Source organism: Mobula hypostoma, chromosome 8 (assembly GCF_963921235.1).
Source record: "Mobula hypostoma chromosome 8, sMobHyp1.1, whole genome shotgun sequence".
In the NCBI taxonomy this organism is placed as follows: Eukaryota; Metazoa; Chordata; class Chondrichthyes; order Myliobatiformes; family Myliobatidae; genus Mobula; species Mobula hypostoma.
The window spans coordinates 108,974,084-108,987,915 of record NC_086104.1 but is presented as its reverse complement, the minus strand read 5'-3'; the positions used below and the strand labels follow the sequence as shown (position 1 = coordinate 108,987,915).

General features: G+C 41.4%; 1 protein-coding gene across 3 annotated transcripts in view; it reads right to left on the bottom strand.

The window, feature by feature from the left end:
* Positions 1-1,142: 1,142 nt before the first annotated feature.
* ccr6a (chemokine (C-C motif) receptor 6a) overlaps positions 1,143-13,832 on the bottom strand; it is a 59,155-nt gene continuing 46,465 nt past the window's right edge. For all 3 annotated transcript variants that reach the window (XM_063055185.1, XM_063055186.1, XM_063055187.1), the window contains 2 exons: positions 7,331-7,413; positions 1,143-5,043 (listed from right to left, as the gene is read on the bottom strand). In XM_063055185.1, the coding sequence (XP_062911255.1) occupies positions 3,939-5,024 (1,086 nt within the window). In that variant the 5' untranslated portion in view covers positions 5,025-5,043; positions 7,331-7,413 and the 3' untranslated portion in view covers positions 1,143-3,938. The remainder of the gene's footprint in view (positions 5,044-7,330; positions 7,414-13,832) is intronic.

Sequence of the window (13,832 nt, the reverse complement as noted above, 5' to 3'; positions counted from 1 at the left end):
CAAACCAATGGGGAAGTTGTTATTAAAGCTGTTCCCGGAGAACACTTGGCAAAATTCAACCTAATTAGCAAAACTTCATGAAGGAGAAATCACGTTTGACCAATTAATTACCGTTTGTAGATACAGGCAAATGTAATTATTGTGGAAGAGCAATAAGGCTGGCATGGGTTGAAAGGCCCATTTCTGTGATGGGGGACCAGAAGGCAACCGCATGCATTTCCATCATGGTAGCACCAGAGAGTGAGGGGGTACTCTGAGTGCTTGCGTGAGTACGCTGAAGTAAATTGAGCCTTCATACTGACCTCATCTGAGGAGCACATATCGAGGATTAAACCCACAATCTATACTTTACCCATTAGGCTCCAAGAGAAGCACACATTTCCTTTAAAGGGGAAAGAACTCAGCATTGCCCAACCAGCTGTAATGCTTTTCAAAACCATTGCACGGTAGCTTTAAAGGCAGGTACATGAACAGGCACGGAATGGAGGAATATAGACTGCGTGCAGGCAGATGTGCAGCTTACATCTGCATCCTGGGTGACACTGCCGCCGTAGGCCACAGGGCCTCTTACAGTGCTGTACTGTTCTATGCTCTATGATCACCAGTGAACTCAATGCATAAAAGCATGCTGATATAGTCAAGAGGTCCGGCTGTTGTTCAGACCAAACATCAGAGTGGGGAATAAAGGAGATCTAAGTGACTTTGACCCTGGAATGATTGTTGGTGCCAGAAACTGTTGATCTTCAGGGATTTTCATGGACAACAGCTTTACAGAGTTTGTAGAGAATGGTGTAACAGACAGAAAAAAGAACATCAGTGGATGTCAGTTCTGAAGGCAAAAAATGCCTTGTTAATAAGAGAGGTTAGAGGAGAGTGGCCAGAGTGGTTCAAGCTGACAGGAAGGCGACAGTAACCCCAATAACCACATGTTACAACAGTGGTGTCCCAAAGAGCATCTCTGAATGCACAATGTGTCGAACCTTCTGGGCTACAGCAGCAGAAGATCATGAACATACACCCAGTGGCTACTTAGTTAGGTACAGGAGGTACCTAATAAAGTGGCCACTGTGCATACATTGGATGGCCAATCACTGTCAGAAATAATTGTAGAATGCAAAAAATGATTTGTAGCACATATTTATTTATACACAATACAGAATAATCACTGACTTAAAAAGTTTTTAATCCATTCGGCAAGCTATACATCAGAATAATAATATCACTTTTATACAAACATATTTTTATCAAAAGATTCACGAATAAGAGACAATCTGCAGTTGCTTTATCAAAAGATTTCCCTTTTGCTTATCTGCTTATATTTGTTTATAACTGACTTGATTCCAGGTGAGGCAAACATGTTTACAAGGGCCCATAACAAATAATCTTGTGAACTGACCACCGAGGAAAGCAGCCAAGGCCTATTGCATTCTGTCTGTTTTACCTTTGTCTTCTCTTTTTGTCTCAGGTTAGCATTTTCTACAGCAGAGCATCTGAGAAAAGAAGCAAAGTCAGCTTCCCACTTCAATGCCAAGTTCCTTAGAAAGAAAGCCTTGTATTATTTATGCATCTACATGATACAGTACTTTGAACACATGACTTGTAACAAATGTTCTCCAGAGGAGGAAAACATTTGGGGTTTCATTCAACTTCCTGAACATCCAGCAACAACACACATAGAAATCAAACATAGCTAGAATACTCTTTTATACAATTTGTTTAAAAATCATTTTGAACTGACACAATCATTGACCTAATATATTTACATGAAGTACGTATCCTAAAATGACATCCACATTTTAAACACCTTCATTAAAAATCAAAGTATTTTCCTGTTCTGTCATGTACATTGGCATTTAAAATGCAACATATCAGAATTGCACCCACAAAATTAATCTGCCCTTACCAGGTTTAAAAATTGTGGCATAATAATACAAAATACATACTACAGTTACAATTATAAAATAAAAACTATCAGAGGAAAGAAGAAACTCTAGTAAGTATTGTATAGTTGAAAATGAACTTCTAGTGATCAGCTTATCTTTAAAACATTAAAAATTCTATATGTACATTATAAGGCAAGAGATTTGGTACAACATGGCAGTGTACAGAAAATGTCACTGAATTAATTACTCAAGTTCAGCAATTTTGCATAGACAACAAGAAGGTTCCTACATCTTGAGATAATGAGTCATCTTCCATACTTTAGTTATCGCATCACACATAAAATGATGGAGGAACTCATCAGGTCAGGCAGTTCCAGCTCACTTCTATTCTAAAGGGACATTCTTGTATTCTGAGGCTGTGCCCTCTGGTCCTAGATTCCCCCACTATAGGAACCATCCTCTTGATGTCCACTCTATCTAGGCCTTTCAATTTTTGATAGGTTTTAATGAGATCCATCCACCCCACCCCCCCCCATTCTTCTAAGCTCCAGTGAGTACAGACCCAGATCCATCAAATCCATTAACCTTTTCAGTCCAGGGGTCATTTCAGTTACTCCTTGAAATATTGTGGCTCCAACATCACCGCCTGTAATTTTATTAATCAGTTTCAGGCTTTATTTACATTTTGCAATGTAATCGAAATTGCTGTCAGTTTTCAATATAATCAGCTCTGAATATGTGGCAGAATGTGGGCTTGTCAATGGAGAATTCTGGGATGTTGCCTAATGGTGTAAAGCTTGGCTGGATTCTGTATGTAGACTCCTCCCAATCTTTCCCCATTTTTCAATATTATCCCTCTCCCTTCTTGTTTGTGGCTCATTTGCACCGATCTCTTCGTTCTCAACGAAATAATTCCACAGGAGTTCGTACTGCTCCTTTATTTTGTAGGAAATCCTAGATGGTGTTCTAAGTTTTCCTGTTACCTTCACTTCCCATAGTGGAATGATATAGATCTTGTGAAGTATTTCATTGAGTGTGAAAACCTGAAACCTATAATGTTGTGGTGCTGCACACATCTGTGCTACCAAATTGCTAATATTTTCCTGATATATTGCAATAAAATTTGCTTCTCTCCTCCCTTTTAAAATGTAAAAAGTCTTAAAACACAACTTTAAAAATGAAGTTTTATGGATAGCTAGATTGAAACCTTGGACTTATTTTTGTGCCAAGGAACAGACTGTATACAGTTTTATTTCTGTGGAAGTTATTTACTCTAGTGAACTTTAACTAACATATTCCACAAATTCACTCAAGGATAGAATATAAATGGTCTGTGGTGAGAAAGAGTGTACAGGGTCTCAAGTACTATACTTGAACTCAGTGGCCACTTTATGAGATACACCTGTACACCTGCTCTTTAATGTTAATAATCAGCCAATCATATGGCAGCAATTCAATGAATAAGAGCATGCAGACCTGGTCAAGAGGTTCAGTTGTTGTTCAGACCAAACATGAGAATGGAGAAGAAATGTGATCTAAGTGACTTTGACTGTGGAATGATTGTTGGTGCTAGATGGGGTGATTTGAGTATCTCAAAAACTACTGATCTCCTGGGATTTTCACGCACACGACAATCTCTAGAGTTTACAGAGAATGGTGGGAAAAACAAAAAAAGAACATCCAATTGAGTAGCAGTCCTTTTGCAAAACTGACTTGTTAATGAGAGAGGTCAGAGGAGAATGGCTAGACTGGTTCAAGCTGACAGGAAGGAGACAGTAACTCAAATAACCACACGTTACAACAGTGGCCTGCAGAAGAGCATCCCTGGACGCACAATACGTCAAATCGTGAAGTGGATGGGCTCAAACAGCAGAAGGACATGAGCATACACTCAGTGGCCACTTTATTAGACAGAAGAGGTACCGAATAAAGTGGACACCGTGTGTAATTCTTATTTAAATAGTATGCAGAATTTGAAATGAGAGATTATAGAGCATTTAAATGCTTATTGTGAAATTTCATGAGATATGCATAACTACAAAAATAAGCAGACGATCACATTGTAAAGGATGATAAGTTGTCAATGTCAAAGTCAGATGTACGCCTTAACACAAACGTTTCAGTGATAGGCCTTACTGAGCTGTAGCGTAATGAAATGTTCTTTTTGCTTAAGCAGCAGATGTCTTGTATAATCTTCAATAAATACATTCTGAATTTAACACCAATAAAGGCGTAAAGGACAGGGTTCAGACAGCAATGGAGAAAGGCAATAGACTGTGTCACTATGCGGACAATAGCCTTTGCCTGGAAAGTTTCACAGCTGTTTGTCCTAAACATATCATAAATTATAACAACATTGTATGGCACTTGACAAACCACAAAAGCTGCTACTACTGCGATTACAACCCGAAATGCCTTGTGTCTCTGGAAGTTTCTGGCTTGGAGAAGTGTCTTAATTATCAGAGAGTAACAGTAAATCATAATAAACAGAGGTACAAAGAAACCAAGTGTTAGCTGTAGTGCTGGAGCAGCTGCCTTCCATATATGCGAATTGTGTTTTGGGTATTTCATTTCACACACCATTTTTCCTGTTGTCTTGAACTCATAGCTTGTGGTAAAAATGAATGTTGGCAAGGATACAATAATTCCATAAAGCCAGATGAATATACAAACAATTTTACTGTAAACCAGTGTTTTTCCCTTGTAATTAAAAGACCTTGTTGCATGGACAATAGCAATATATCGATCAATGCTAATAGCACCTAGCAATAACATGCCACTGTAAAAATTGATACTGTATATGCCCTTGAGAATTTTACACCCAGTGTCCTTAAAGATCCATCCTTCAGGGGCATCTACAGCCCAAAATGGCAGGGTAACCACGAAAAGTATATCAGCTATGGCCAAATTCATGAGAAACATGTCAGTCATAGATCTAACCCTCTTGTAGGACAAATAGATTACAACAACCAAACCATTGCCGATAATGCCCATGGTAGCAATAAATGAATAAAATATTGGAATGAACAATGGTGAAAGTGTCTTGTTCTCACTCATTCTGCACAATGTTTCCACACCGTCATAATAATCTTCACTGAAGTTATACGGGTAATCATATTCATATTCTTCACTATAATTCATTTTGTTTGGTCTATCACGTCTGTAAGACATAAATATTCAACAACGATCGGTAAAGAAATGAACAGGGTGATTTATTCACATAACTATAATTGTTAACAAGAAACCATGCCAACTTATCAATAGTTCAACAACAGATCCTGCCTCACCTTTCCCAGCTTTTCAATTTCTTCATTGCAAAGTCTGCTGTCAATTCATGTTGCTTAATTTAATTTTAAGCACACCTGAGGGATCTGGCCAAGAGTGTAGGGAATGTTAGACAATACCACTATAAGACATAGGAGCAGAATTGGGACATTTGGCCCATTGATTCTGCTATGCCAATCCATCATGGCTGATTTATTATCCCTCTCAATCCCATTCTCCTGCTTTCTCCCCATCACTTTACTCTCACTAATCAAGAACCTATCAACCTCCATTTCAAATATACCAAATGATTTGGCTTCCACACAGCCATCTGCGGCAATGAATTCCACAGATCAACCACCTTCTGGCTAAAGAAGTTCCTCCTCATCTCTGTTCCAAAGGGATGCCCTCCTATTCTGAGGCTGTACCCTCTTGTCCTAGACTCTCCCACTACGAAAATATTCTCTGCACATCCAATCTATCTGGGCCTTTCAATATTCAATAGGTTTCAATGAGATCCACCTGCCCCCCCCCCCATCTTTCTAAACTTCAGCCAGTACAGGCCCAGAGCCATCAAATGCCCCTTATATGTTAACCCTTTCATTCCCATTCATGGTCAGCTCAGGCTCTTAGAACTCTGCCTCTTATATCTGCTAAATTGAAACCAAGCAGCAAAGGCCAGCCAGACAGGTGACATCATGGATCAGGTGATACCAACAGGATTGGACAGCCTATATACGAACGATTATACTGATGTAAGATTTGATGGACATAATGACTTGGACTCAGGGGCGTAATGCTCACTAAAGGAGTGTTTACAATCATGAAAGTTTTTGATGGAGGAGATAAAAGCAAGCCATTTTTATTTACTGAAAAGTTTATTTCCAGCTGCCACAGATTGGCAAAAGAAACAGACAGCATAAGAAAAAAGTTTGTTTTGCACTATTTTAAAGGTAAAGACTATAGGTTTCTTTGAAGAATTGAATAAATAATTATTGATTAAAAAACAGAAGGGTATAGCAAAAAAGCAGGGGATTTGACTTTACCCTTTAGTTTTTATGGACTCAGTGACCTGTGTTGGACTATATGATGATTCTTTAGCTGTCAGGAAAACATGTTCCAGCAGAATGGTTGGGCACTTACCAGCAGAATTCAAGGTCAGCTGGTCACATTCATGTGCTCCCACAGTCCATGAGTTTAGTGTGCTTTTACCGAAGTTTTACTCATTACGACCTCTCTGAGGGTCGTCACCTTGTTGTGGTGGAGAGAGTTGTGGGTACCAGAGATGCCGAGGGTGATGCCGCTTGGAGCTTAGCCGCTGGTAGGGTTGCCCAGGGCAGGAAGATCAAGGGGGAGGCTCCGCCCACACAAAGACCTCAGTGCCGTATGACGATGCTCAGCTGGAGGGTGACCATAACACATCGGAATGGCAGTGACGGCGGAGGAAGGCTGCAGCAGTGAAGGGTCCCCAGTCCCCATCTGGCACTCCATGGCACCGGGCCCTGACCACGATCTGTGTGGTGGCTGTCCATCACCCTCCCCACATCAAACAAAGTCACGCACAGCCGCTCGCCATGAAGAGAATTACCCCTCAGAAGAACATTATACTCAATCCAAGTGATTTCTACTACTACTGCTCTAGATGTAGCTTGGCTGGTGAACAGTTACCTACTTACAGTGGAAGATATCGCCATTGTCTGGGCGTCTTTTTAAAATTCATGCTCTCACCCTGAGGCTAGCAGTGTGTGTGGTCTGGCTGATAGGTAAGCACACTGGTTGTTATGTTGCCATGTGGGGAATGAGAATTAAATTTGGTTTGTCTTCCTCAGATCCAAATAGTAGACAGCTCACACTCAGATCATTTTGTGATACATCTTCTTACTCTCTTACCCTACTACAATCTTCAAGTGCCGTCTGCCTCCATTAGTATTTCACCCAAGTTAACATAATTTACAAACTTCAGTCTACAATATTCTCTGTCATTGTACTGGACACCCAGAATAGCGTCCCAGGGAGCATTAAGAGTCCCATCTTGCCATTGCGGGATCGTGCACTCTTTATTCCAGATAGATTACCTACAAATAACCATTGCTTTGAAATACTTTACGATACTTTAAGGTCATGAAATATGCCATTGTAATGCAAGCTATTTACTTTTGAAGTGAAAGTACTGTAGTTCTTACCTTTGTTAACTGAGTTAAATGAAGTCTTTTTCCAAACACTATTGCCTGATGCCAGGAAGACTGAGTAACTCCAGAGTAATATCCTGAAATTTCAAACAATAAATTATAAAGAAATATGATGCTGTGAATTTAGGAAATTTACCGTTTATGGTTAAAAACAACTTAGCTCCAAAGCGAATCATTTCTCTACTTGCACAAGTTTACTTTTCAAACGAAATGTCACCAGCTGTGTACATAACATTTTTCAGCATAGAAGGTGGGACCGGTACAAACAGGATGGTTTTCACCAGAGCTGAAAGGGGAACCAATATCCTTGCAGGAAGATTTGCTAGGGCTGTTCTGGGGAGGCGGGAGGTATTTAAACTCGGGTTATGGGGATGGAAACTAGACTGCCAGGGCTATGAGTGGAGTGGTTGTGGGGAAATGTAGATATTAAGCCCACATCCAAAGACAGGAACCGGAAGTTCGAGCATGGTGGGACTAATGTTCTGAGTTGCTTCTATTTCAGTGCAGTGAATACCACAGGTATGGCGGATGAGCATAGAGCATATCACAGAGTTATAGAACACTACAGCACAGAAACAGGCCCTTCAGCCCATCTAATTCATGTCAGATCATTAATCTGCCTAATCCAATCGGGACTATAGCCCTCCATACCAACCCCCCAACATGTACCTATCCAAATTTCTCTCAAATGTTGAAATTGATTCCGCATCCACCACTGCATTGGCAGCTCTCCACACCCTCACCATTCTCTGAGTGAAAAAGTGTTTCCCTTAAATATTTCATCTTTCACACTTAAGTCATGAACTCTAGCTCTAGTCTCACCTAACCTCAGTGAAAAAATCCTGCTTGCATTTACCCTGTCTAAACCCTTCATAGTTTTGTATACCTCTATTAAATCTTCAATCTTCTAAATTCTAGAGATTTAAGTCCTAACCTCTTCGACCTTTCCCTATAATTCAGGTCCTCAAGACCCAGCAACATCCTTGTAAATTTTCTCTGCACTCTTTCAATCTTATTTATTTTTGAGGTACAGCAGGGAACAGGCCACCCAGCAAACCCGATTGAACATCTTTCCTGTGGGTAGATGACCGAAACTGGACACAGTACTTCAAAATTAGCCTCACCAATGTTTTATACAATTTCAACATTACATCCCAACTCCTGTACTCAGTACATTGATTCATTAAGGCCAATGCACTAAAGATTCCTTTATGACCCTCTCCACCTGTTACACCACTTTCAAGGAATTATTGAACTGCATTCGCAGACAAGCCCCCCCCCCCACTCTACTGCACTCTTCAGGGTCCAACTGAGTAAGACCTACCCTGGTTGGTTCTCCCAGAGTGCAACACCTCACACTTGTCTGCATTAAATTCCATCTGCCATTTTTCAGCCCATTTCACCAGCTGGTCCAGATCCCATTGTAAGATTTGGTAGTCTTCCTCGCTGTCCACTATACCCCCAATCTCGATGTCATCTGCAAATTTCTGATCCGGTTCATAAGATTATCATCCAGATCATTGCTGTAGATGACAAACAACAAAGGACACAGCACCAATTCCAATGGCACTCCACTAGTCACAGGCCTCCAGTCAGAGAGTCAACCATCTACAACCATTCTCTTACATCTCAAGTGAAGCTACAGTCTAATCCAATTTACTACCTCATTTTGACGCCAAGCGACTGAACCCTCTCAACTAACCTCCCATTCAGGAGCTTGTCAAATACCTTAATAATGTCCACGTTGACAGGATCCAGTGTCTTGACTTCATCAATTTTCTTGGTAACTTTCTCAAAAAACTCTATATAGCCATGTTGACTATCCCTGAGCAGGCCTTGTCTATCTAAATACTTATATATTCTGTTGCTTAGAATACCTTCCAATAACTTTCCAACAACTAATGTCAGGCTCACTAGCCTACAATTTCCTAGCTTATTCTTAAAGACTTTCTTAAACAACAACCACATCAACTATCCTCCAATCCCCTGTCACCCCACCCGTGGCTAAGGATACTCAAATATCTCTGCTACAGGACCCTTTCAATGTTTGCACTCGCATTCTACAGTGTCCAAGGGAACTCCTTGTCAGGCCCTGGAGATTTATCCACTCTAATTTGTTTCAAAACAGCAAACACCTCCTCCTCTGTCCAGGACCTCGCTGCTGTATTGCCTCACATCTATAGACTCTGTGTCCAACTCCCCAGTAAATACAGATACAAAAAATCCATTTAACACCTTCCCCATCTCTTTTGACTCTACGCATAGATTACCATTCTGATCTTCCAGAAGACCAGTTTTGTCCCTTGCAATCCTTTTGCTCTTAATGTATCTGTAGAAGCCCTTGGGATTTCCCTTCATGTGGTCTGTGAGAGCAACTAAATTCATACTTTCTTTTTGCCCTCCTAATTTCTTCCATAAACATTCTCTTGCATTTCTTATACTCCATAAGCACCTCATTTGTTCCTACCTGCCTATACCTGCTATGCACCTCATTTTTTCTCTTCACTAAGGCCTCATTATCTCTGGAAAACTAAGGTTCCCTAAAGCTGTTATCCTTGTCTTTTATTCTGACAGGCACATACAAGCTTTGTACTCTCAATATTTCACTTCTGAAGGGTTCCCACTTACCAAGTACACCTTTGCCAGAAAAACAACCTTTCCCAATCCACACTTGCCAGAACCATTCTGATACCATCAAAATTGGCCTTTCTCCAATTTAGAATCTCAACCCATGGTCTTTTTGCATACTTACTTTGAAACTAATGATATTGTGATCACTAGATATAAAATGTTCCCTTACACAATCTTCTGTCACCTGCCCTGTCTTATTCCCCACTAGGAAATCTAGTATCACACTCTCACTAGTGGAATTTCTATGTACTGATTAAGGAAACTTTACTGAACACATTTGACAAAGGGAGTCCCAGTCAACATGTGGAAAGTTAAAATCACCAACTATCACAACATTATGTTTCTTACAGCAGTCTGTGATCTCTCTACAAATTTGCTTCACTAAATCGTGCAGACTGTTGGGCGGTCTCTAATATAATTGCATTCATGTGGTCATACCTTTGAATTCCTCAGTTCTACCCATATAGCCTCACTAGACAAGCTCTCCATCTGTCCTGATTGAGCACTGCTGTGACATTTCTCTGACTAGTAATACCACGCCTTCCCCTTTAACCCCACCCGCTCAAATCACGCCTAAAACAATGGAGCCCCAGAACATTAAGATTCTAACCCTGCGCCTCCTGCAACTAAATCTCACTAATGGCTATAACACCATAATTCCACGTGCTGATCCACACTCTAAGTTCACCTGCCATTCCTACAATACTCTTTGCATTGAAGCATATGCAGCTCAAACATTATTCCCACTGTGTTCATCCTTTTTATACCTGACCTTGTGTGTAGGCTTAACGACATCTTCCCCCACAAACACTCCACTAGTCTGTTTGATGCTCTGAACCCAAACCCCCTGCAACTCTTGTTTAAAACCCCCACTGCCATGCGGCCCTAGCAAACCTTCCCACTAGGATATTAGTCCTCTTTCAGTTCCAGTGCAAACCATCCCTTCTGTACAGGTCTCACCTTCCCTGAAAGAGAGCCCAACGATCCAAAATTCTGAAGCCCTCCTTCCTGCACCATCTCCTTAGCCACATGTTAAACATAGAAACATAGAAACATAGAAAATAGGTGCAGGAGTAGGCCATTCGGCCCTTCGAGCCTGCACCGCCATTTATTATGATCATGGCTGATCATCCAACTCAGAACCCAGCCTTCCCTCCATACCCCCTGACCCCTGTAGCCACAAGGGCCATATCTAACTCCCTCTTAAACATAGCCAATGAACTGGCCTCAACAGTTTGCTGTGGCAGAGAATTCCACAGATTCACCACTCTCTGTGTGAAGAAGTTTTTCCTAATCTCGGTCCTAAAAGGCTTCCCCTCTATCCTCAAACTGTGACCCCTCGTTCTGGACCTCCCCAACATCGGGAACAATCTTCCTGCATCTAGCCTGTCCAATCCCTTTAGGATCTTATACGTTTCAATCAGATCCCCCCTCAATCTTCTAAATTCCAACGAGTACAAGCCCAGTTCATCCAGTCTTTCTTCATATGAAAGACCTGCCATCCCAGGAATCAATCTGGTGAACCTTCTTTGTACTCCCTCTATGGCAAAGATGTCTTTCCTCAGATTAGGAGACCAAAACTGCACACAATACTCCAGGTGTGGTCTCACCAAGGCCTTGTACAACTGCAGTAGTACCTCCCTGCTCCTGTACTCGAATCCTCTCGCTATAAATGCCAGCATACCGTTCGCCTTTTTCACCGCCTGCTGTACCTGCATGCCCACTTTCAATGACTGGTGTATAATGACACCCAGGTCTCGTTGCACCTCCCCTTTTCCTAATCGGCCACCATTCAGATAATAATCTGTTTTCCTATTTTTGCCACCAAAGTGGATAACTTCACATTTATCCACATTAAATTGCATCTGCCATGAATTTGCCCACTCACCCAACCTATCCAAGTCACCCTGCATCCTCTTAGCATCCTCCTCACTGCTAACACTGCCACCCAGCTTCGTGTCATCCGCAAACTTGGAGATGCTGCATTTAATTCCCTCATCCAAGTCATTAATATATATTGTAAACAACTGGGGTCCCAGCACTGAGCCTTGCGGTACCCCACTAGTCACCGCCTGCCATTCTGAAAAGGTCCCGTTTATTCCCACTCTTTGCTTCCTGTCTGCTAACCAATTCTCCACCCACACCAATACCTTACCCCCAATACCGTGTGCTTTAAGTTTGCACACTAATCTCCTGTGTGGGACCTTGTCAAAAGCCTTTTGAAAATCCAAATATACCACATCCACTGGTTCTCCCCTATCCACTCTACTAGTTACATCCTCAAAAAATTCTATGAGATTCGTCAGACATGATTTTCCTTTCACAAATCCATGCTGACTTTGTCCGACCATTTCACCGCTTTCCAAATGTGCTGTTATCACATTCTTGATAACTGACTCCAGCAGTTTCCCCACCACCGACGTTAGGCTAACCGGCCTATAATTCCCCGGTTTCTCTCTCCCTCCTTTTTTAAAAAGTGGGGTTACATTAGCCACCCTCCAATCCTCAGGAACTAGTCCAGAATCTAACGAGTTTTGAAAAATTATCACTAATGCATCCACTATTTCTTGGGCTACTTCCTTAAGCACTCTGGGATGCAGACCATCTGGCCCTGGGGATTTATCTGCCTTCAATCCCTTCAATTTACCTAACACCACTTCCCTACTAACATGTATTTCACTCAGTTCCACCATCTCACTGGACCCTCTGTCCCTTACTATTTCTGGAAGATTATTTATGTCCTCCTTAGTGAAGACAGAACCAAAGTAATTATTCAATTGGTCTGCCATGTCCTTGCTCCCCATAATCAATTCACCTGTTTCTGTCTGCAGGGACCTACATTTGTCTTTATCAGTCTTTTCCTTTTTACATATCTATAAAAGCTTTTACAGTCCGTTTTTATGTTCTCTGCCAGTTTTCTCTCATAATCTTTTTTCCCCTTCCTAATTAAGCCCTTTGTCCTCCTCTGCTGAACTCTGAATTTCTCCCAGTCCTCAGGTGAGCCACTTTCTCTGGCTAATTTGTATGCTACTTCTTTGGAATTGATACTATCCCTAATTTCTCTTGTCAGCCACGGGTGCACTACCTTCCTTGATTTATTCTTTTGCCAAACTGGGATGAACAATTGTTGTAGTTCATCCATGCAACCTTTAAATGCTTGCCATTGCATATCCACCGTCAATCCTTTAAGTGTCATTTGCCAGTCTATCTTAGCTAATTCACGTCTCATACCTTCAAAGTTACCCCTCTTTAAGTTCAGAACCTTTGTTTCTGAATTAACTATGTCACTCTCCATCTTAATGAAGAATTCCACCATATTATGGTCACTCTTACCCAAGGGGCCTCTCACGACAAGATCGCTAATTAACCCTTCCTCATTGCTCAAAACCCAGTCCAGAATAGCCTGCTCTCTAGTTGGTTCCTCGACATGTTGGTTCAAAAAACCATCCCGCATACATTCCAAGAAATCCTCTTCCTCAGCACCTTTACCAATTTGGTTCACCCAGTCTACATGTAGATTGAAGTCACCCATTATAACTGCTGTTCCTTTATTGCACACATTTCTAATTTCCTGTTTAATACCATCTCCGACCTCACTACTACTGTTAGGTGGCCTGTACACAACTCCCACCAGCGTCTTCTGCCCCTTAGTGTTACGCAGCTCTACCCATATCGATTCCACATCTTCCCGGCTTATGTCCTTCCTTTCTATTGCGTTAATCTCTTTTTTAAACAGCAACGCCACCTCACCTCCCCTTCCTTCATGTCTATCCCTCCTGAATATTGAATATCCCTGAACGTTGAGCTCCCATCCCTGGTCACCCTGGAGCCATGTCTCTGTGATCCCAACTATATCATAATCATT